The sequence below is a fragment of the Ochotona princeps genome, chromosome 5 (assembly GCF_030435755.1).
Source record: "Ochotona princeps isolate mOchPri1 chromosome 5, mOchPri1.hap1, whole genome shotgun sequence".
NCBI classification, from domain to species: domain Eukaryota; kingdom Metazoa; phylum Chordata; class Mammalia; order Lagomorpha; family Ochotonidae; genus Ochotona; species Ochotona princeps.
In genome coordinates this window covers 40,104,318-40,130,217 of record NC_080836.1, presented here as the reverse complement: position 1 = coordinate 40,130,217, position 25,900 = coordinate 40,104,318, and the positions used below count along the sequence as shown (strand labels likewise).

Sequence of the window (25,900 nt, the reverse complement as noted above, 5' to 3'; positions counted from 1 at the left end):
GAAGAGAACTAATCTCTTAGAACATTATGAGATTTTAGGACATCCTCAGAGTTTAAGAAGTAATCATAGTTATTTTAAAAAATGACGCAAATCATGGATAATTTTTAAAACATAAATTTAGCCAGAAAATTAAGTTGTAGATCACTCAACAATGTAAAATCATTCTTATGCAACATTTAAGACTTATACATGAGACAAGCACTTGGCCCAGCAGGTAAGAGGTTGCTGGGAGATCTGTACCCCATACTGGAGTGCCTGGCTTGGAGTCCTGGATCCATTCCCAACTCTGATTCTAGCTTCCCGCTAATGAGTATGTTGGGAGGCGACAGGCGATGGGTTGAACTGGTCGGGTCACTGGCACACATGTTGGAGTTCCAGATTGAATGCTAAGCTCCTGGGCTTTGGCTTAGCTAGACCCCAGCTGCTGAATGCAGTTGGACAGCAGATGGATACAAGTTCTCCTGCTCTGTCTGCCAAATGGAAAGAGTAAGAAAATAAAGAAATATATTTTGAACAAAATAGTATGATGAAGTTTGTGTGTATTTACTACCTAACTCCAGAAAGAGTGAACATGTAATTATATTTACTTCTTTGATACTGTCCTCTATTATTTTCTCTACATAACTGGATTATTTTAAAACAAACAAATGTGTTATATTATTTTAGTAATAGGTAATTTAGATGTATCTATAAATACAGATAATTTAGCAATACAGAGTGACATTATTATAATACTCCCAAAACTTAATAGTAATATTCCTAGTAGATTAACAATAGCTTCTCAGTATCCAAATTCCTTGTTGGTCTATTTGGAGCAGGACCAAAACAGGGACTAAGTGTTGCATTTGTTTGCTGTCTCCAGACAGCTCCTTTAATGTAGTTAATAATTTCTTTCTTTTCCTTTTGGAAATTAAGACATTTGTGCTAGAGGATTCCAGATAACCTGGATCTAACTAATACATGAACATATGTCATTTCACATGCTTTTCTGGGTCCTGTATTTCTCATAGGTTGTGTTTAGATCAAGATGTCTGAAAAACAGTTTTGGGGCAACAGTACTTAGGTGATGATCTGCACTGCCCATGATATTGCATCAACAGAGCATCATTTTTGGTTGTCTCCCTTCTTGCAAAACTCACATGTGATCCAAGAGTGGTTCAGATGTTGTTGGCCTAATATATTCATTATTAAATCCCCCATCAACTTTTCAGCTGGGTTTTGAAGCCACAGATTTAGACTCATTATTTTCTTAGTGGTTACAAAATTCACCCATGATTTTAACTTCTACACTTATTACTAATGTACTACTCTTTGCCATAAAATAATTTCTGCTTTTGTGCTTACATTTGCAAGAAATACATCAAAATATAATTTCACTTAACTATTTGAAAACACATCCTTAGTACTGTTCCTTAGAAAATGGTTGTGCATGTGTTCTCTACTTCTTAAGAACCAGTTCTTGTTACTGTGGTTACTAATTTCATTTTAATTTTCTCTATGACTCAAACAGCCCTGTTATAGATAATGCAACGAAAAAGCAGAGGAGTGGATCAAACTTTAATTGACATAGACTAAAGCAAAGATGACACATCATAGGATTTTGAACTAAGTGATTATGAATGTTATTTTTCATCAAGGCTGTAAATAAACCCATACACATACCCTAAAGATACCTCTCTCCCTACGTGATAAGCAGCCCATTAATGCAAATGAAATGTTTTATCTAAGTTATTTGGTGGTGGTTAAAATGTGCAATTGTTTTAATATAAGATTGTTTATCTGTGAAAATCTAGGCTACAGACTTTTTCCTTCTTCAATTTTAGAGAGTGTTCTCTGTTTCAGTCATGGAGGAACAAAGCAGCATATTAGAAAAACCTATGCAAAACCAGATTAGATTGATTTGTTATTAAGTAGACTGTGAAGCCTCGGGGAGGCTGCTATAATAACAATTCGGATGCTATGAAGTCTGACAGACTTGTCAGTTCTTCCCCACCCCCATCGCTGTGCAGAGATGCCATGTTCATTTTGGAGCCTGCTGATTAATTGCTGAAAATGCACTAATGAATGGCTTTAACTTTTAGGTAGGATAATCACATTTTCAATTTCCTTTGCATACACCACTAGATTAGAGTTGCAAATCTCTGAAGGACTAAGGAACCACCTCAACACATACATCATTCTCTTTCCAGCTTAACCTGTCAAATGGTAATAAGAATGTGAGTTTAACATCAACTTTCATTTATGTGTTCATGAACATTAAAGTGATTACATGAAAAAATAGTAAATAGGGCTCGGCAGCGTGGCCTAGTGGCTAAGGTCCTCGCCTTGATCCCATATGGCCGCTGGTTCTAATCCCGGCAGCTCCACTTCCTCTCTATCTCTCCTCCTCTCAGTATATCTGACTTTGTAATAAAAATAAAATAAATCTTAAAAAAATAAAAAAGAAAAAATAGTAAATATTTCTCCTAAAATGAGTAGCTACCTAAAGGACATTAGTAACACTGTTTTTCCAGAACTTCAAAATTCATATTTATATAATTTACTTGTGATATGTTTGTGATTAACCAAGAAGAGAAAGAAAAACCATTTCAAGCTTCCAGAAAGCAGAAACAAAAGCTAGTGGACATGGGGTTGGAGGTAAGAGGTTTTTTTGAATGATGCTGCTACAAACAAAGCTTCTGCTTAGACTAAGCATATTTGGTGGAAGAGTGACAACTCTTCCTAAAACACTTTCTTACAATGCAATGGAAAACCAGCAGGAAAACACCGTCTTTAGGTGAAAATGTTTAATGTTAGATTAAGGTGTACAATAATAATTAAGCCAAATCAAAACTAAATACAATACCATCTAGACCAAACCATAAAATCCTATTGAGAAGAGGGTAACAGGGACAAAAATCTACAAGTGTGTCAGTCACACAGCTGTTAAGTGGCTACTGTTCTGTTCCTGTCATTATGTAACAGTATTTTCACTTGGTGATATGAGAAAGATAATAAAGCAAGGCTTCACAGTAGTGTCAGATTAGAAAATACAATCTGATTAATACAGCACTCCGCACAAAATTAGAAATGACAAAAATGATAGAAATGATACAAGTGATAATAAGTGTAAGGGTATTTCCTTCAGTAACTAAGGCATTTGATCACCTAGTTACACTGAATGGTCCTTCTTGCTGGAATGGAAATTCTATATATTTTTATCTGTAGAAAAAAACAACAAACCAAACCATGAGCACTTCTTGAGTGAATCTGGAAAAACAGTAATAAACATTTGTAGGAGTAAGTAAAGAAATGTGGAAGGAGAAAGCAGAAGTAATATTTGTATCATGTACTAGGACATTCTCTTGTGCTAAGTTGCAGATTTGGAAAATCTGGTCCATTATTATGTATCATATATGAATGGTTTCTTTTTCAACATATTTAGTACTTCTACATTTTTAATACAGTTTATACTCTAAAAATGATAAATATAGTGAAGTCTGATCTATCATATGTTAGGTCCTCTATTATTTAATGAAATATACCACAGAGCTATTTTAGATTTTAAAAACTTCTGATACTATAAAAATAAATCAAATTACTCATTAAAAAATGAGCAAAAAGCTCAGCACAATACATAGTGGCTAAAGTACTGCCTTGCATGTGCCAGGATCCCATATGAGCACTGATTCTAATACCGGCAGCCCCACTTCCCATCCAGCCCCTGCCTGTGGCCTGGAAAAGCAGTAGAGGACGGCCCAAAGCCTTGGGACCCTACAGCTACGTGGGAGATCGGGAGGAGCCTCCAGGCTCCTGACTTCAGACCTGTGTACCTCCAGCCATTGCAGTCACTTGTGGAGTGAATCAACAGATGGAAGATCTTCCTCTCTCTCCTCTCTGTATATCTGATATTCCAATAAAAATAAAATAAATCTTTTTTAAAAATAGGCGAAGAATATTGGTGGAAAAGGAAACTAAACTAAAATGGACTATAAGCATATGACAACAGTCAAGCTCAACAGTAATCAACAAAATGCAAAACTAATTGAGATAACACTAAATGGGCAAAAATAAGGTAAGTATCAGAGAAAATTATCAGAGAAAGAAAAGAGGATCCCAGCACATTTGACGTACTGTTCCAGAGGGTGCAGTTGTTGAGCTAATTAAGAAAACAACTCAGGAGGATCTGAGAAATTGAAAATGTGCATTCATTATGACCTAAATATTCTAGTTCTAACTATGTATTTACCAGAATCTCACAAATGTGAACCAGAAGATATATTCAGGAATGTTAATTGCTGTATTACTTACTTATGGAATGGCTAAACAGCTTAAGAGCCCATTACATATGTATAAGAACAGTTTAAAAATGAACAAAATATACACATATCATTGTGGATAGATTTCATATAGAAAAATTATGGTTGCAAATGATTTGTAGATTATACCACTGGTGTACACTAAAATGTAGCACAAAGGACTGGCATTGTGGCTGGGTGGCCTAAGCTGTCACGTTCGATGCTTCGATCTCACATCAGAGAGCCGCTCTGAGCTCTCGCTTCTCTGCTTCTGATCCAGCTCCTAGTTACTCCACCTGGCCCTACCTGCCTGAGCCACTGCCACCGTGGTGGCAAGCCAGGATCAAAGTGCTGCCCTGGGCTTTGACTTGGCCATTAGGCAGTGGAGGGTATTTGAAGAGAGAAGCAGCAGATGGAAGACTATGTGCACATGCTCTATCTCACTCTTCCCCCTTCCTCCCTAATGTACTTCATGTCAAATAAATACATACATTTTAAAAAAGGAATATAAAATATTACACACACATTGAATGAACATAAATATGTCAAAGATACACAGTGTAAAAAAGTATACTGGAAACTTATTGGAAGGAGAATGGGGCAAAAGTACTTCTCTGATATATATTGCTGTTCTGACGAGAAAAAGTAATATGAAATTTTAACACATCAATTCTGGGATGTGAAAGTTCAAATTTTTATTATGCCATAATACATATTTAGAATTTCAACATGGCTCAAAATAAGGGATAATTTAAAAATCATAGACAACTTCAAAATTGTAATAATAAGAAAGCAGATTAGGTAATTTTTTTTAAATTATTTATTATTTAACTTCAGTAATTACATTGTATTATGTGACACAGTTACATAGATACTTGGGTTCTCCCACCCCTCCCCAAACCCTCCCACCATGGTGGATTCCTCCACCTTGTTGCATAACCACAGCTCAAGTTCAGTTGAGATTCCCCCATTGCAAGCGTATACCAAACATAGAGTCCAGCATATTTTTTAAAATATGAAAATAGCCATTAATTCCCATAAAGCAGCAAAGGTAAAAATTCTCAAAAAATCTTTAGATAATATATATACACCATATACACATAGGGTACTTTTATCAGTATATAAACAAGCTCTTAAAAGAAAAAAAAAACTTGGGAAGAATTAAGATGGTGGAATAGAGTGAGGACACATTTAAACAGAGAATCATTTGCCAGGGTGAAGCAGCACAGTGTGAACCAGGGAAATACGAGAGGACAGGCCAGTGGCAGAGGGACACCTGGAGACCATGGGCAGAAACAGGGAAGTAGTGCAGACAGCAAAGCAGTGTTGCAAATACCCCAGAGGTGGTTGGCGAAGAGCTCCACCAGTGGCCAGGTAGGAAGCGGAAGTCACTGGGAACCCAGGCAGAGAACTGCCCATCTGGCTGATGTGCAGAGTGGCAGAGCCCAAGCTGGTAGGCGCAAGAACAGGGTGAATTGTAGGGCTCAGATCCCCACCAGTGCCACATATGGCATCATTTTGTGTATTGAGGAAAAGGCTGTGTGTGTAGAGGAACAACAGTGAGCTTTGCACTAAGCCAGAGCAAGCTTATTTCTGGCTTGATAAACCACATTTGTTCCACAGGGAAAACAGTACCAACTTAGCATCCTTACAGATTCCACCCAAGACAGGTACAGGTGGTCTCCATACCTTATGGACATCAGGCCCAGATCCCCACCAGTGCAACACTGGATTCCACTGAGGGTTGATGGAACAATACAAGCTACCAGGCACTGAACTGACAGAACTCACTTCTGGCTGAGCATGTTAACACTGGTCTTACAGGGAAAATAGTACCAGCTTGGCATCCTGCAGGTTCCACCCAAAATATGTCCAGGTGGCCCTCAGACCCAATAAACCAGCAGGCTTTAGCAAGAACAGAACCACCGACAACCCATACATTATGTCTCCCTAATCTCGGGCATCGCTTGAACCTGGAGAGGGAGAAAGGCTATGCAGGCAATGGTGTGGCCACAGCATAGGAACACAGGGGTGGGAAAGTGGTGAGTTAGAAGCAGGCTACATAGGATGCGTTTGAAGCCTAGCACAAAAGTCTGGGAATGAAACTCCTGCAGGGATTTATACAAACAGTTGCAAGCAAAGATGCAAGTACCAAACTCAATCAATAAAACTGGCTTGTACACCAGTGGACAAAAGAGCTTAGAAACCTGCCCTAATGAGAAGAACATGCTAACCAGAATTGCCATGACTAAAAGCAAAAGAAGAGACAGAGGCAGAAAGTTTTACTGATGCCTCCCCGGAAAAGGCGCAAAAGCTTTTGCCAACCTCAGTGTTAATTAAGGAAGACACCAAGGGATAGGGGTATAAAGTATTTATAAAACTTGTTATACAGCTTAACAAGAAGAAGCATATACAAGGGTTCAAGAAATTTACGAAATATGTCACACAGGAAATAGCAATAAAGAAACGAAATCAAACAGAATTATTAGAAATGAAGGACAAAATGGAGCAAATTAAAAATACAGTGAAATGTCTCTGTTGAATGAGGCAGTAAAAAGAATCTCAGAATTGGAAGATCCATCCTGCCATTCAGAATTGGAAGATCTATCTTGCCATCTGATCATTCAGTAACACGTTATTTAACTTCATGTTAATGTAAATTTTCTATCTTCGTGTTGCTGATTTTGTTTTATAGCTTTTCATTTAAGGGGATATACAGTAACCGTGTATTAGAGACTGCCATATCCAGATGTGAAGATACAATGCAGCATGCATATCTATTTCCAAATCAAAGATGAACTCCCAATTAAATTGTGAAATATGTCTTGACAACAGGATACTCAACTCTCTGCCACTGTCCATACCTACAATGTCAGGATCTGATTAAGCAGCAGAATGATGAAATTAGGGCTGTTCATGAAGGACTATACTATTGTAATAATATAGAGGGAATAACTGGGGGTGGGGATTTGTGGAAAGGAAATTCAAGAGTCTATGGAATTATATAATAAATAATAAATTTTTTTAAAGATTTATTTTTATGACAAACTCAGATATACAGAGAGGAGGAGAGACAGAGAGGAAGATCTTCTGTCCGATGATTCACTCCCCAAGTGAGCCGTAATGGCCGGTGCGCACCGATCCGAAGCCAGGAACGTGGAACCTCTTCCAGGTCTCCCACGCGGGTGCAGGGTCCCAATGCATTGGGCCGTCCTCGACTGCTTTCCCAGGCCACAAGCAGGGAGCTGGATGGGAAGTGGAGCTGCCGGGATTAGAACCGGCGCCCATATGGGATCCTGGTGCGTTCAAGGCGAGGACTTTAGCCGCTAGGCCACACCACCGGGCCCATAAATAATAATTTTTAAAAAATATATGTGAAAAAAAACCATAGTGATTTAGAGGCCAGAAGTATGATTCTTTGGGTTTAATAATTCAACACTGTTAAATAATTCAATGACAATAATTACCTAATATGAACTATGAAAAATGACAAAAATAATTTTAATTTAAACAGTTCTTTAAAAGATAATTACATAATAGCATGGGACATAATTTTAGACGCCCAGGCCTTTAGATTTAAAAATGTTTCCTCCTCATTAAGTAGAATAACCAATGAAGTGAGAATTCTTTCAATTTAACTGAATGTATTAAATTGATCTTAAAATAATCAGAAACTTTGATGCTACCTATGAACTTAACGTCTTTTATGGTTCTTCCCAGTCACATATCTTAACATTTTTAAAAGACTCAGTCCGAGAAAGAATTCTGGAATACTTCCTCATTGCAATTAAAAGTTTGTTGTGTGATGTTCCAGGCTCATAAATTATTTTATTACTTATGAAAAGTGTTTGTTGTTCTTTTTTAAAGATTTATTCATTTTATTACAGCCAGATATACACAGAGGAGGAGAGACAGAGAGGAAGATCTTCCATCCGATGATTCACTCCCCAAGTGAGCCGCAATGGCCGGTGCGTACCAATCCAAAGCCAGGAACCTGGAACCTCTTACGGGTCTCCCACGCTGGTGCAGGGTCCCAATGCATTGGGCCGTCCTTAACTGCTTTCCCAGGCCACAAGCATGGAGCTGGATGGGAAGTGGAGCTGCCAGGACTAGAACCGGCGCCCATATGGGATCCCGGGGCCTCCAAGGCGTGGACTTTAGCCACTAGGCCACGCCGCCGGGCCAGAAAACTGTTTTCAAAACTGAAATTGCACATGGCCCCATTCACAGATGTAAACAGGTTAGTCTGAATACTGTTTGAATTATCCTGGGCTCCCAGGTCCTGTAGAGTACTTTGTTACACTAGTTTAACTCAGACATGGAGAAACAGTTGCCATTTAGATTTGTATGCCCTTCATGAAACAAGCTCGTGACTGGCATGGCAATGAGAAACTGTAATTAAAGTGCCTTCTGGAAGATCTGTGCTTGAGTGAACTGCTCCAGATAAATGACTTCTGAAGAGCTGCAGGTCAGCCACAGGCTCAGTTTGCAGCTTTCAAATGTGGAACTCTGTTGTGCTTACAACAGGAGCTGCATCATAAAAATTCACTGGTACTACAATTACTCACAGAACATTATTTAACAAATATTCACTGCAGAATCCCAAAGAGTGTTCCTGATAATTACATTCAAACATGAAACAGTTTATTCTTCATTTAGTCTGAATTAGAAATGAACCCAGAGAGTCTTCTTTGTTTACATTAAGAGAGTTGCCAGTGACCAAATACAACATTAAGACAGGAAACTTGGTGAACTATATTGTGATGAACATCACTAGAGTCCCAATAGATTTAAAAGTAAATCAACATAGGCAACTAGCTCAGGAATAATCAAGGATTCACCACAAAAGAAAGCAAAACAGAAAGGTAAGAGGACAACTCTTGCAAGAGAGAAGAAGGATGGGTGGCACACGGTGGGAAAGCCTCTTTGTGTCTCCTTTCCCTCCCAATCTAGCAATGCCTTGAGCAAAACCTTTGGCATTTTCCTCTTCAAAAACAAGACACAGCAGCACTACTCACAAAGGGAAAGGCCCCTAATGTCCAAGTGAAAAATGATGAGCAAGATACAGTGTGATGAAAACAGAAATTTATGCAGAAACAAAGAAGCATGCAATACTGATACACACTATGACGCAAACCTTGAAAATATGTAAGACGTCATATGTTGAAAAAATGTCATTGATATGAAATGTATAGAATAGGCAAACCCATGGACACAAAGTGGAGTAGTGGTTTCCAGGGACTGGGGAGAAGTAAAAATGAGGGGAAAAAAAAGATTAAAGAGGCTTTTGGGGGGTGATGAAATGTTCTAAAATTTAATAGCAGTGATGGCTGCATGATTCTGAACACATGAAACCAACGCTGAATTGAACATATGAAACACATGAATTATGCAGCCTGTCAAATACATTTCACCAAGTCTACCATTTTACAACAACCAAGGACCTTCAAGTTATGCCTGATGAGAGAACCCTGAAGGTCAAAAGGATAGAATATTATCAAACATCTTCCTGAAGTAGTAAATTAAATACAGAATAAACTGCCAAGGTCCATACATTCAGTATTTTCAAAGCATCTATTTTTCAAATAATGTATTATTTGAGGAGGTCCATTTCACAATGATTTAAAAATAATCACCAAAGAAAAGACCTGGACCATGAAAAGGCCTTTTTTTGCTGCTGTCAGACTGGAAACATTTTTAGAATGTTAATAGCAGCGATGAAAGCCTGATGGGCACAGGCATTATACTGCTGGTGTAGAGTATATATAGTTAAACATGTGAATGGCAGTGGGGGGGCCAAATCTTTTCACTAAAAGTTTTCATTTCTTGAGTAGCAATAAAGACTATTTGTCAAGACTTTTGTAGCTTCCTTGAAAGTATAAAGAATTCTATTTTAGCAGGGTTTTAAACCAACTGAAAAGGGAGAGAACATCTCAGGGAGTGTGCAATCATTTAATCTCAACACTGCCACCCATTTTCCCTTCATTTGAGTATTGTGGATAGGACTTTTCTCCACATCTACAGTACCTTTCTTTAGCCACTTACAACCAGTTAAAAGAAAAAAAAAGTAACACTTGTTTCCAAATGTGATAATCACAAACTCGCGTTCCAAAAGACAACATGAAAATCAAAACTGTGCTTTTTAAATTTGCTTTTGATATTCTTATTATTACTAAAAGCTTTCTGAGTCTTACTTAACTTAAATATGAATGAAAATTAGTGTACATCTTAATTAAGTGGGCAAACTGGTTTTAAGACAAAAATTTTGAGACTAATTTAAGGCCCATAAATAATAATTTTTCATTCTTTTCATTTGTGCACTTATATAGAACAAAGGTTAGGCGATGAAGATCAGTTTCTGGGCCATGCTGCGATTGTAATGTTCCATCAGGAATAGTCTGGAAATTCTGTACTACAAAATTTTAGAGATTGTATCATTCCAAGATGGCAAGATCTCCCTTTACTGAATCTTTACTTGTGACAATATTTTCCTAGTCTTCAACAGTTTCATCATCTAAGAAGCCACTGTGCTTGTAAAATGTGATCACAGGCTATACCTTGGACACTTGAAGGCTGACCTGATCTTGCAAGCAATGCCCTGGCTAAATCGTCTATCCAGAGTGCACTTGTCATAGAAAGGCTTTTGGTCATTGCCAGCCACTAACAAATTAGGATGAGTGGTAAAAGACGTCAAGCTATTTTTCCCCTTAGGAATTTCTCAGATATGTGGCAAACACTAAAAGCTGTCTAAAGAAAAGTTCTGGCATATCAAAACAGGACTTGAAAAATAGGAGAAAAAGTTATAAGGGAATATCTCAAATTTAAAGAAATTAAAGATAAAGAAATGTAGCAAACTTTAAAGCAGTGATCACATAGCTGGATGCCAACAGTGTTAGTCAAAACACACAACTATGCTACAAAAGAGTGAATATGTCATAAATTATACTTTCACAAACTGGTTGAAATGTGTAGAAATTCAAGACTTCTTAAATTTCTGAATGGCAAAACTCAAGATTTTTCTCTTCATACTTTCTTGAGTCTTACAAATGATCTATAACATTTAACTCTACAGCCAGTAAAACAGAGCATAGAGTCTTGTCCACCCACACTTTCTTCTGTTCCCTTGGAAGAAGAGGCAGGCAGGTGGAGCCCTGGTTGGGTGAATGGGCACAGAGTCCACATGGTAGAGTACTGGTCCTCAATTGTCACTAATCCACTGAAATCTTCACTCAACTGATCTGAGAGCTAATACCCTGCTAACAATTTTAGAGAGAGACAAGCATAAATTTCATGTGCATCAAACTCAGACTGGAAGGTTGTTATCCAGCCCATGGAAGACACATGTTTAAAAAGCACAGTTCTCTTCAAATCTCTTGTGTGAGATTTTCCTGGGATAAACTGGACATACCTGGAACCTGAGGGTCATTTCTGCTGCTAAGGTGCACATTCTGTGCAACTGCACAGTGACAGACAACATGGGACATCTCATATCTTAGTGCTCACTGCTGTCTATGACTCTCAAAAGCTTTGCAGGCAGAAACTGTCACAGTAGGCTGGCTGCTTTCTGGACCTTAAACTGGTTCATGCATCCATCCTCATACGAAAAGGATTATCTTCTAGCACAGCTGCAATGTTGAAATTGTACCCCAGGAAAATCACATTTAGGCAAGATGCTAGTCTATCTCTTTCATTTTCTATTTTAAAAGATCCCTATGAATCCACTTCTGTCATTTGCAGTCTACCTCATCGTATACTGGCTCGTCACCCCGGGTCTCCTAATGGGAACATGCAGAAATCACTAAGTCACAGTGCCAAGAACAATGCGTTCTCCTGAGTCTCTCAGCTAGTTCTTCTTATCTTATAACACCTGAACTATGGATCTCATCAATGTTTCTGTCTTTATGTGGCTATCAGACACTCAAGTCAAAAGTGACACCCCACTTTTGCAAATGTTTTATACACTTGGTGTTAATCTTGACTTCATTTTTTTTCTAAACATTATTTTCTCTTTGTCCCAATTTTCTCTTCTAAACCAATTTTGTCAAGTTGCAGGTTACAAAATAAATGTCCAAAAAAACCCAGTAGCTTTTCTGAGTATACTAATATGAACTTACTAACAGAGAAATCAAAAAAGAAATTCCACTTACAATAATCACAAAAAAATTAAGATAAATTGAACCAAAGAAGTAAAATATCTCTACAATAAGAATTATAAAATATTGATTAAAAGAAATCATCAAGAGCACACACACAAGTTGGAAGCTAGTCCTGGCTAATGGACTGGAAGAATTATAATGTATATGCTACCCAAACCAATCTAGAGAATTAATGAACTTCCTATCAACATACTAACAACATTCTTTACAGAGTTAAAAGAAACAATCCTAAAATTCATATGGAATCACAAAAATGCTCAGATACTCAGAACAATCTTGAGTAAATAAATCAACAATAATCATCAAGACTTTGAAGCAGGCCACAACACTGCAGTCATTAAAAAGCATTGTACCAGTATAAAAACCCATACACAGGTCAGTGGCATAGAATATGAAAATTAACCTGTTTACATACAGCCAACTGATTTTTGGCAAAAGTACAGAGCACACATTTGGCGTGAGGATAATCTCTTCAAGAAATGGTGCTAGAAAAACAGGATACAGGAATGGAGAAGAAAGACATTTGAACCATACCTTCCATGCTTTGCAAAAATTAATTCAAGATGGATAAAAGACCTAAACTTAAAACATCAGACTATCAAGTTGTGGAGAACAGATATGGGAGAAATACTCCAAAACAGAGAATGGCTTGTTGTATAAGATTCTCAAAATGCAGCCAACAAATTCAAAGCTAAACAAATGTGATTATATCAAACTTAGAAACTTCTGATGTTTGGTATATGCTTGCAATGGGGGAATCTCAACTGAGCTTGAACTGTGGTTATGCAACAAGGTGGAGGAATCCACCATGGTGGGAGGGTTTGGGGAGGGGTGGGAGAACCCAAGTATCTATGTAACTGTGTCACATAATACAATGTAATTAATGAATTAAAAATAATAAATAAATAAATAAAAGAAACTTCTACACAGAAAAGGAAACAATAGAACGAATAAATTTCCAACAGAATGGGAAAAAACATCCAGAAAAGGTTTCAAACATTTTTTTAGAAGAGGTGAAATATTAAATATATGAGTATTGTAGTGTACTTAGAGCAAAGGCTGAAAAGCTGTATCTCCTCAACTAATTAGGTGATCTCTATATCCTACCTAAACACAACCTAGAACTTAATTAACTCACCACATAATCTAGTTCTAATGAGGTAAAATAATAAATATCCAAATATTAAATGCACAGGTAAGTACAGTGCACTAGTACAGACATAGAAGGCTATAACTTCAGTACTGAGGGATGCCACAGTGCACCTTCAGGGCTTTTCAAGGTTGCTGTGGTTATTTTCCAGTCTATGTATCATTTTTGGGTACATGACATCAATTCCAAAGAATGGTTATTGTAATACACTGATAATGCTGGCTTAATTAATTGATTAAATTGTTGCAGCAAGTAAAACAACAGAAAATTACAACAGAAATGAAGTTTCTTACTACCTCCCATGAGTCACTCAGAAAAACTAAGCAACTGTGTTAAGATTTAAAAAACAAGAAAACAAGGAAAGAGAAAATCTTACAGATCACCTTATCACCTCTGAAACAGGATCCAAATCAAGCAATATTCAAGAGAACAAGTCACCAAGCTTCCCGATGTGCTGGCAAAAAGCCCCTTCATGTAAGAATGGACTGAATCTTGGAGAGAGCTTCATAGTCATATGTACCAATTCTGCTTTCGAATTTTCTTTGAGCAAATCAGAAATGGCTGACAACAAAGAGGATCTGGGTCTGAGCGCTCATTTCTGCTTCTGCATCTTAACTTCTGGTTCCAAAACTGACGGTGGATAGGATCAGTGTGGGGACACAATGGGATCTCTCAAGTGTCATGATCAAAAATGTTTGCTCCCTTTACTGACACAGTTTTCAGAGTTTTTATTTTCCAATTTTAGTTGAGAAGCACATGGTGTTTGATGGGACAAACAGGGAGTGTGAACTCCCACCTGCTGATTTCACTCTTCAAATGCCCATGAAAGCTGGAGAAGCCAAAGCCAGAAGTTGGCAAGTTCATCCAGGTTTCTCACGTGGGCAAAGGGAATCTAAGTACTTGAGCCATCACTGCCACCTCTCAGGCTCTGAGTCAGGAGCACAGGCCTGGTATCAATGCCAGGCACTCTGACAGAGATTCAGGCATTCCAGCTGTTGTTATTCAGTAGTTCAAATGCCTTTCCTTTCACTAACTATTTCCTAATACGTTTCTGGCAAGTGTGTAAACTTTAAAATAAAAATCACTGGCCAGGAGCATGTAACTATATAGACAGTCTTCTTCAGATCCCCTGACAAATATCGTGAAAGGTGTGAAGAGGAGAAAGGGCAGATGTAAACCGAAAGACATCCAGTAGATAATCTAATGGCAAGACATCTTTATTTGTGATGAGCTCAAAACCTAGCAGAGTTCATTAGGGTCAACTGTCCATTCAACTGACAGCCACCCTTCTGAGGGCCATGCAAGACACTGTGCCAAGGGTGAGGGTTGGCCTCTATCATCTCATAGAAGAGTTCACACAAGCCAGAGAAACAAGCGTGAATTGAGATGAAGCAGGGCACATACATGAGAAACAATGGTGAGATGAGAGCAGCCCAGCCGAAGATACCAATTATCATTCCAACTGGAGTTCACTGAATAAACTTACCTCTTTACTCATAGCTGCACAACAGACGCCAGTGCGACTAGCCAACAGAATGGAGATTCTGTTCTACTCACTGCATTATCAGGAAAGGAAAAATGTTTCCAATAACAATCCCCCCTGCTTGTAGTACCAACACTGACACCACTTTTCTGTACATCTTCACTGCAGACATAACAGACATCTCCACAACCAAAAACCAGCTTTACCTTCCCAACCTCATAAGCTGTTAGGTCCTTTAAGGACATAGCCTAGCCACTACAAAGCCTCTCAGTGCTCTGGGCAGATCACAGTGTGGGGTTACACATGATTCTGTGCACATCTGCTCCTTTGTGCGGTGGGCTGTCGCCCTTTCTGTAGGACCAATTCAGCAACTAAGCTCCAAATCATACATGGTGTATGATGCTACATAATGAGAACCAGATACAAAACACACAGAAATTACTGAGAGTAGCATTTTTCCACAGGTTTTTATAGATTTTTACCAAATCATTAGTCAGCCAATCAGATTATACATCCTTAAAATTATTTAGTACCTTAAAATGTCAAGAACAAAAAATAATCTTAGGTGCACATTCATCAAACATTTCCTCATGTAACAGCTGCTCACGTTCTATCATATCTGTTCCAAATGGCTCTCTTCAATGTTTCTTTCTCCCCCTTTTCTAGAGTCATCACTATCTTAAATTTGTTTCAACGCAATTATTCTTACACTTTCATTCTGTGTGTATACATAAACAACACCAAATATGTTTATTAGACACACATTATTAGACATAAATATATTTGAATGTTCATAGATATATACTTGTATCTATTTTTTTTTTTAATCAGAAGTTTTTTTGGCAAACTGTCCATGAAAGCTGATCCTTACAGATCTAGGTTAATTGCTCGAGATTTCATTTAACCGTGATTTATAGCCCATTTCCACCCGAGGGATATGTCTGCTCTTTGGAATTTTTCACTTCATAAAATAATGTGGCAATAGCATCCTGTATACCTTGCTGTGCATACCCGTCAGACTTTTGCCAAAACATTTTAGCTTGCAGAGTTTGAAATCCTACTCTTGTGCATACCTATTCTCACTCACTCGTAAGGTTTTTTTTTTTAACATATTTTAGTGAAATTCTTTACAAAATCAGTATTAGTCTGAAAATGCATGAGACAAAGCTCAATGTGAAACCATCTTTCCAATGCCTCTTTTTAGTATCTTGTCTTATTTTAGACTGATTGACTAATGCTATAATCTCTCACCTTTCCTGGGCTCCTATGCAAATCTTTCCAAATGGATATAGTTCTTGAAACTGATGTTCCTGAAAGGAAACACAGTGGAGTGCTTTATCTTTTATCTTGCTAATGCCAACTGAATTTTTGGATTGTGTTTTTGGTGCCTGTGAGCTCACCTTTAGCAGTGCTAGTTTATTAACTGAGGATTCCTGAGTGATGAGAATGATATATTTGGGATCCATATCTACGTGTTACCCAAGCTTGGGTTTGCCAAAATTGTAGCCGCCATTTGAATGCCACGATTAATGCTCAAACATACCACTTAAAGCACATCCAAGACTCTATTACTTAATCCTGGCATGGACAGTAAACTCAACTTCAGGGTTTATTTTGGGGTTTGGCATCTTTCCTCAGGACACTTAAAAAGGTAATTCAGAGTTTTCTAGTTTTGGCTTCTAGTTTCTATTTTTGATATTTAGAGCTTCTCCTTTTTCTTGCATCATTTCTTCTCAGCATTGGCTTTTACTGTTAGGTGTTTCTAAAAGTTTATCAAGACAACTTCCATGTTGGCTTTATTATCTACTTTGCCACAACACAAAATCCTGGGTAAATTTTTTAATGTTGAAATGAATTTTCCATTAGTGTCAAATTTTATTTTTAGAACTACATAATACCATGTTATTGAGTTTGTGGGAATTTATTCTTTCTGGTGCTAAAGATACAGATAAATTTTTAAACTAGTGAAAATTGAAACTAATTCTCACTTTGATAAATTTAAAAACCTTTGTAAATTATACTTCTTGGTATTGCAGTTTTTACTTTATAATATTACACTTAGCTTGTAATTGTTATCTCTATAAAAATGATATCCAAAACTTAGCACATAATTTTGTATTTGCTTCCCACAATTTATAGACTTTTTGTATTCTGTGCCTTATCAAACAGAACAATGTACAAAAGTCTCCAGTGTCAGACATGAAAAATGCATGTGAATACAGCTTTTCAACCTAATAATTTCAAATGCACAACCAGCAATCAGGGAGAAATGAGACACCATCTATTTGCTAAGGAGTTTTTGCCTATAAATAACAGAAGATAGTGAAAACAAAACAATAATAAGATTAGAAATTACTGAGAGGTAAGATAAGTTATTGTGGGTATGCCCAGAGTATAAGCATTATAAACCACGCTTGAAATTGCAAGCAGTAAAACTATCCTATGTTGTATTTACAGCAATATGTAATTACTACAAAAGAAATATACAGGTAAGCAGTGATTTAACCATTCTGGAGCTTATGATAGTAATGATTATGGTAGTGATGCTTCAAAATAGTGTAAGAAGTCATTTAAATTAAAATAACAATCATGATTTCTCCCCCCAATAATACATTCATTTTGTATTTGCTATACTGGAATATCACAAATTATATCACACAGTAATTAGCTTGTACAGCAGTTTCAGAATTCTAGAAATAGTCAGCATGAACTGAAAACATTTTTAAATGGTAACTAAATGTTTTCATTTAGAAATATTTCTAAGTTTTTTTTAAAAAATCAGAAATCGGGCCCGGCAGCGTGGCCTAGCGGCTAAAGTCCTCGCCTTCAACGCACCGGGATCTATATGGACCCCGGTTCTAATCCCGGCAGCTCCGCTTCCCATCCAGCTCCCTGCTTGTGGCCTGGGAAAGCAGTCGAGGACGGCCCAATACTTTGGGACCCTGCACCCGCGGGGAGACCCGGAAGAGGTTCCACGTTCCTGGCTTCGGATCGGCGTGCACTGGCCCGTTGCGGCTCACTTGGGGAGTGAATCATCGGATGGAAGATCTTCCTCTCTGTCTCTCCTCCTCTCTGTATATTTGACTTTGTAATAAACTGAATAAATCTTAAAAAAAAATAAAAAATAAAAAATCAGAAATCTAGTCTTCAAAGTGCCAATTAGTTTTATTTAGTAATTAGCAATCAATCATGGAAACATGCATCAATGGTGTCTACTCAGGAGAAAGTAAATTTCTGAAGTTAGCACAGCAGCTTGCTATGGAAGCTTAGCAATGCTGTATAAAATACTTCATGCATAGGACTGGAAGGATAATCAATATTGCAAAGGCTTCTTAAAATTAGAATAAATCGATACAGTCAGTGCTGGATTCAGGAAGTCAAGTTCACAGTGACAACACTACTCGAACCTTGTTGTGTCCAGGACAACTTAACAAAGCATATAACCTGCAGGCACAAAAAGAGAGAGCCATTTGCCCAGTACCTGGTGCTGGCGATGCTTGGGGATTCTGCTCCAAGCCTACATCTTTCTAGCTGACTGGCAACAATCTGCCTTTCCACTTCCAGTTCTCGGGTGAGTCGTTGAAACTGAAGCTCCTGTGAGTCAAGGAAATAAAATGCATATAAGGCACCAAGGTTTTCTGCCCAAGCAGACACATGTATGTCACAGGGAACATAAGAACATACCCACAACAGAAAGTTATTGTGTGGCACTGTGAAATTAAATTTGGGCTTGAGTAAGTAACCTTACTGGTCTATAATTTTTCAAAACTTAAAAGGTACTAGAATTTCAGGTTTTTGTTGGCATTGATTGGTAACATGTAGATCTTTTTTGGCCCTTTCATTTTTTATTTTAATTTTGCTCTTTTAAAATGGTGTTTGTTGCAGTGCCATATTAAATTTCATAGTTACAGAGACCCTGATGTGAGTATATCAAAGGAACAGTGTCCAAAATAAGAACTTTATCCTCAAAAGTGCCTGTAACCCTCATGCTTTACATTGATATAGTATCTAAAAAAATGATTAAAGCCCCACAAAAAAGTCTTACTATATTTTTCTGCAACATGTCCAACAAAGCTTTGCTATTGTCATGAATGCTTTTACATGCTGCAGAGTGACAGGACAGAAGGGAAATCAAGAAAAAAAAAAAAGGAAAGAGCTATAACATGGAATTTAAAATTGCATTCTAAAGCTCAAAATATTGTCCAAAGAAATTACCTTCTTCAGCCTATACAAAATCATGAAGACAAACAAGTTATATTATAACAGATGTCTTAACTTTATTTGTATTTCTACGTTGATAAATTGCTGGGGTCTTAATAAATAGAAGCCATGTCATATGATAAAACTTCACAAAAATCAAATATACTGCTCAGGCTTTAAGCCACAAATAATATCTGCAAGACCATCTCAGGTTCCCCTGTGCCATATTACCTTACAGATCACACAAAGAAAATACTGAACTATTAAGTAGTTCAATATGACAATGACTGCTAATACAAAATACAAAGAATAGGAACAGTAAACCTTGGAAGTAATAATAAATGAAGGTATTAAAGACTTTTATAAATATATGTATAAATATTTGCCTTAAAATCTTCTGAATGGAAACTTGACAACTTATGACATCATTCAAACGTCCCATGATGTTGCAGTATTGATTTTGCCAACACCTACATGCTATTCTTAGAATAAGGTTTATGAAACAGTCCTTGGATTCCTTATCGTTTTAGAATACTGATGCTTATTTTCCAATGAATCCAGCTGCTGTGGGTAGACTGCATAGGGTCTAGATGAATGAGAGTTGGCTCAATAATGCTGGACAATGTGATCATTAACAGGTGAGTGGAGAAAGCCTGACTCTGCCTAACAATCCCTGGACCACTGGCTCTTCAATAAATGTCACCAACCAAGGACCAGACAACCAGAAACTCTCCACCACTCAGTGCCAGGCTAAAGCAGTGTCTTTCTCTTTTGGCTTGTCTGTTTGTCCTATGATACAGTTCCATAGGCTCAGGGACTTCCCTTTCCACCCTTCCTATTTGCCTTCCAACCCCACAGTTTTCCCCCATATAATAGTATAGTCCTTCAGCAATGGTCACAAGTCATTCCACTATTTAAGTGTATCACTACATTACAGTTATAGAAAATGGCAGAAAGTCCAGCATCCTATTGTCAACATATATTCACCAGTTTCACTGGTAGTCCTTCTTTTTAAACCAGTATTACACTTATTTCACTTTTGTTTTTCCATGACTCTAGCTCCTGTGATAGATTTCCATTATTTTACCTATGATAAATAACGTTTATCACAATACTGGTGCTCAACCATCTGTGAATCACAAGTACTGGCTAAGCCATCACATTATAGTCTAAGTTCAGGGTTCCAGGAGTTTTAGAATGGGAGTGCTTCCTCCATTTTGAAATGGTCAAACGTTACTTTTACCAGGGTACAATTAAGGTATGTTTCAAATCAAAACACAGAAATAAAATTCCCTTCATATAAAAACAATTCACTACAGTGAATTTTAATCAAATATATAGCTGTATAAGTGACCTTTAAAATAAGCTTTAAAATAAATGGATGAGGAAATTATTGCTAGAAGGTAGAACGAGGAAGTAAATTTCCCGTAATCCCTTCCATTAGCATGCCAAGAAGATGTATGTTTGTGAAATTGACTCAGGTGTGACGCAGGGCCGACATTGATCACTTTCTGAAGTGGGATACTTGTGCACTCACTGCACTGGGTCTCAAGGTCGAGTCTCTGACATGAATGATCTCCATACAAATGGCATGCATACCTATGTGTGGTGGCATTATCACTGATTTCTTTGTGTGACAGCTTTGTGGCACAGATTTGGACATTATTACAGGAAGCTTAGTTTCAAGTTTCGTTTTCCAGGCATCCTGATAACTGTGGTAGTTCACTCTTAGCCACTCAACAAACTCCTTTCCTGCTCAATTTCTTCCAAGTAGGTATACTGCATTGGCACATCTGCAGAAACCACTAACTTGTTGATAGCAAAGCTTACAAACACATGATACAGTATCATTTTAAAAAGCTGTGCAATTTCCTTAACATTCTCAGGAGCAATCCAGCTGAGGAGCAAACGATGCTGATCATCATGGACTATTTCTAGGAAAACCAACCCCCCCTCTGTGTGTGCACATCATCCAGGTAGGGCTTCACTGCAGTGCCCAAAGCTGACCATTTGGGAGCTAGGAAGCATATAAGTGTTACTGAACAACTGTGAATATTTATAAAGAAGAAATGTTACACCTTGTTGTAAAATTCTTATCTTTACAGAATATGAATGCTGTATAAATTGAACACGCATGTGTGACTGGCATCACGATAGATGAGCAGTATATAAATATTTGACAATTCTCTCTATGGGTTCTCCAACTGACTGATGAGGGAACAGTATCGCACAATCATATAAAACGCAACTAATGACTTCCAAAATAATACCTACTATGGTGATTATGCAAAATACCTAAAACTTTTTACATTTTATCCTCCAAACATATAGATTATGAAGACTGATCCTTAAATTAGTGTCCAAAAATGGGCTTTTAAAGTATAGGAGGATTTTATATTTGCCCTCTTTTGAGAATAAGAAAATTGACATTAAAAGTGCTTGACAATCCATCTGCCAGAGCATGACAAACAAAACTGCAAATTTATAAGGAAAGTCAAGGCTACTAATATACCACAAAAATAGAATCTGTTCTTTATGTGTTACAAAGCTTTTCTTTATGTTTGCTTCAAGTCTCTTGTTTAAATATATGGAGGAATATTCTTTGAAAGAGTAAAATGGACAGCAGAAAGTCTCATTGCAGGGCAGGTCATACATGCTGTCAGAGCGGCACCAGGGAAGCCCACGCAGGTAGGCACTGGCCTGGCTCCTTCAGACAGGCCTCAGGAGCAGACAGCGCCCTTGCCTATGTCCCCATCCTACTAGGCATCTGCATCCAGCTACCGATTGAGGTGGGAATATAAACACAGGGCCCAGGTTTGCCTCAAGGCTCCCTTGGGGTTTGGCCAAGGCTTTGCTGAAACTTGTATAGAGTTTTTGCCTATCCTAGCTCGATTTTTCCATTTCTCCTCTTCCACAGGTACTGATGCATCATAAATATTATGCACACAAAATTCTACCTCTGTAGGAACCCAATCTGAGACGATCTTGTTTCTTGGATTTCTGTTACATAACAAAACTGTTACCTCATTCTCAATATCAAATATTTTAAGATATTTCAAATGCATAGAGAAAGTACAGACAGTAACACAATGAACTTCTGTGAATCTGACCAACCAGAGCAAACCTTCACATTTTTGCCATGTTTGATTTTTTTGAGAAATAAAACATTACAATTGCCTCTTTTTTTTTTTTTTTTCATTTGTAAGGCAGATTTTTATAGAGAAGAGAAACAGAGAGGTCTCCCATCGGCTGGTTCACTCCCCCAGTGGTCCCAGTGGCCAGCCCAGAGTTGATACGACTCACCAGTAGCCAGCTTCTTCAACTCAGCCTCCCATTTGGGTACAGGGGTTTGATGGCCTTCCACTGCCTTCTTAGGATACAATCACAGGGATGAATCAGAAGCAAAGCATCCAAGACACGAATTAGCACTCACGTGGGATGCCTGTGCTTGCAGTTGGGGGATTATCTTGCTACACCATCAGAGCAGGCCGTACAGTTGTGTTTTAAAGCACTGAAATCTCCTGAATTCAATTCCTTCTCTCCAATGAAGCATTTTCCTTACATCAGTGTTTCTTATTCACATGACTATTTTATATTATTACTGTATATTTACAGTTTTATAATTGGTGTAATATAATTTACATAAACAGTATACTGTACCCATTTTATTTAGGTGATTTGGCTGTAATATACTTTTGAGAGTCCTCAGTCTCAATACATATATATCTAGTTCATTTGTTTTCACATCTAAATAGTGTTCCATTTATGATTATAGCACACTGTATAAATTCTCACTACATGAACCTTTGGTTTTATAAATTTGACAAGTATAAGCATTCTATAAAATAAGCATTTGTCTATAAACCATCTGTACACCTTAGTCAAACAATCCAAGTTGAGACTTATAACTGGAATTGCATATTTACAATCTGCTTGGTAATGTCTATCTGATCACTTGTCACAGTATTGTCTGCATCACATGCACTGGGACTAAGTCCTGGGAAACGCATCATTAGGTGACTTCACAATTGTATAGACATCAAAGAATGTGTCTACATGAGCTAGGATCACTAGTCACAGATAACTTGATGGAATGACATTCATACATGCAGTCCATCATCGGCCAAAGGCCATTACACAAAGGCATAACTACAGGCTTACAGCACTCCAGCCAAAGTGACTTAAGATTTCAGTTTCTTCTCTATATACTTCCTGATATCAATTTACATTTATGTGCTTAAAATTTCTTTTATTTATTTTTAAAACACACAGGCATGGAATGCTGTTTGTTCACGTTCTGTTTTACATTCTCTGATAATACATTTTTCTGTGCTTCTTGACCACTTAGAGGTTTAAATCTTCTGAATCTCAGGCATGTTCAAGGTGAAGTTTTTGCTACTACCTGTCTCCAGATTTATCCTCTTCTATGGGACCTGTGCCTTCTCATCACCCTTACATCCATGTTACAGTTCTGTCAAGCTTTAGCTCTGGGCACGGGATCTCATCAGACTCTCCACCTTAGGCAGCCCTCACATCCATGAAGCAGGCAGCTCAAATGCCATGCTCAAGATCATGAGCTTTGTCAGACACCTGCAGGGCGAGAGGCAGGCAAACACTGCCTTAGTTTAGCATTCTCACTTGGATATCAGTTTTGGCTTCTGTGATCTTTCTTTCTTTCTTTGCTTCTCTCTCTCTCGCTCTCTCTCTCCTCCCTCCTTCCTTCCTTTCTTTTTCTTTCTTTTTTCTTTTTTAGTTCTGCTTTTAAAACATGACCTGGATTCAGCATTTTTGCTTTCAACTACCACCTCTACTCAATGGTGAAATGTCTGTTTATAACGGTTAGCTAGAATACTGAACCTAGAGTTCACCTTTTCCACATTTTCTCCCAGTTTCACTGGCCTGTGTTCAGAGGGAACCGCTGAGTATCACCTTTGTTTCACTATTTCTTCCTGTGCCTGTGTAGGGCACATCTTGTTTTTTGATCTTTCTTTCTGAGATCCATAGTTGGATTTTTTTTTTTTTAATTCATCTGTTTCTGACTGCTCATTCGTAGTGATGATCCTGTCTCCTCCCTCTGGCTTCCTTTTAAGGAATACCTTTATCTAAACTTCTCACATGCCTCAGTATAATGAAGCCCTTAAATTTGTGATTTCAGTGTTTCTTCACACAGAAGTGCTTATTTAGTCACATGGCTATGCCCTTTTTCCTTTCGCCTCCAAGGCCCCAGGTGATGTTTAGTACCAAGGCCTCCACTGCCTTGGGAGAGTATCACTCCAGCTCCCTGCCTCCTACCCTCTGGTTTTGGCACTGCACACAGGAAGGACCTCCCCCTCCTGCTTCTCAGGTACTCATTAAATTCTCAATGTCGGCCACAGTGCCAGTTACCCTGACCTTTTCCAATTGTGTCCTATGGAAGACACATTCCAATTTATGATCGCTTTGAAATAAATTCTTTAACTCAGGATATTTTCCACATCTGGGATGTATTCCAAATATAATTTTTCTTTGAAAACAATGTTTTTCTTACATAAGACTTTGTATTCCTCCATGTCTCTCACTAAGGTGCCTGAGGGGCTCTCCTGGCTTGTCCTTTCTGATCAACATCAAGTTCCTTATAACATACCCCATGGTCAGCACATCACAGAATTGCCTCATTGTCAATGGGATCTAATTCTATATGCTATGCAGTTCTGATACTAGTAAGTAATGCTCTTGAATTTTCTCAGCCATTGAAAACACGTGCAAAAGCCACTACATTTTAAGGCTCCAGCCAAACATCTGTACCACCATCATACATTTACTCCAAGCTGGTCGGATTCATTCCTTTGTGAGTTGTAATATTTACTTCATCTGTGAGGATAAAAATTTAAAGTTGTGGGGTGCTTCTTTATCAGGCCATCAGCAATGACCCCTCAGCGTTCTGTCTGCTCTTACTCAAATGCTCAGTTTTCTTCCATAGGGACAGTGTGGAGTGTTTCCTTTTTGTCAAAGTCTGGGCTCTTTGTGCTCCTCTGCTTCCTTCCGGATCTTGTGTGTGTGTGTGTGTGCGTGTGCATGTACACTCTGAAGTTTCTTCTTATTTAATATACAAACTTTGCTTGTCTGTAAGCATATCTTTTCAATCTCAGTACTACTTAATCTTTATTCCTATACTACCTTCTACAAATTTTACTATTTAAATAGACTAATTTACAAGATAAAAGTGTCATTCTATGCACTTAAGTCCCTGAAATCTGGATTTCTAATGCTGTTTTTTCTTTTTTAGTTTTTTCCAAAGTCAGATATACAGAGAGGAGGAGAGACAGAGAGGAAGATCTTCCATCCGATGATTCACTCCCCAAGTGATGGAACGGCTGGTGCTGCGCCGATCCGAAGCGGGGAATCAGGAACCTCTTCCGGGTTTTTTCTTAATGTGTTCAATTATTTTACTTTAGAATACAATTTTTAGATGTCCATATGCAAATATTTTAAATTGGAAGTACATATGTAAGACATCAAGTGGCAACACTTTTCTGGTCTATAACTCCAGGCAAACAAGAAAATGGACATGGTCCTTTATGGTAAAGCAATGAAGCATTTTGTTTCACTGGTTGCTGATGAAAATTTCCCCTCCCCAAATAATTATATTTCTTAG

The 25,900-nt window shown here is 37.8% G+C and overlaps 1 protein-coding gene across 16 annotated transcripts in view; it reads right to left on the bottom strand.

Annotated features, from left to right (window-relative positions):
- Window positions 1-25,900, bottom strand: part of PKP4 (plakophilin 4) — a 236,643-nt gene that overhangs the window by 92,943 nt on the left and 117,800 nt on the right. For 14 of the 16 annotated variants that reach the window (XM_058664506.1, XM_058664503.1, XM_058664502.1 and 11 more), the window contains one exon: window positions 18,548-18,660. The exons of the other annotated variants lie outside the window; for them this stretch is intronic. In XM_058664506.1, the coding sequence (XP_058520489.1) occupies window positions 18,548-18,660 (113 nt within the window). The remainder of the gene's footprint in view (window positions 1-18,547; window positions 18,661-25,900) is intronic. 16 annotated transcript variants of the gene reach the window in all.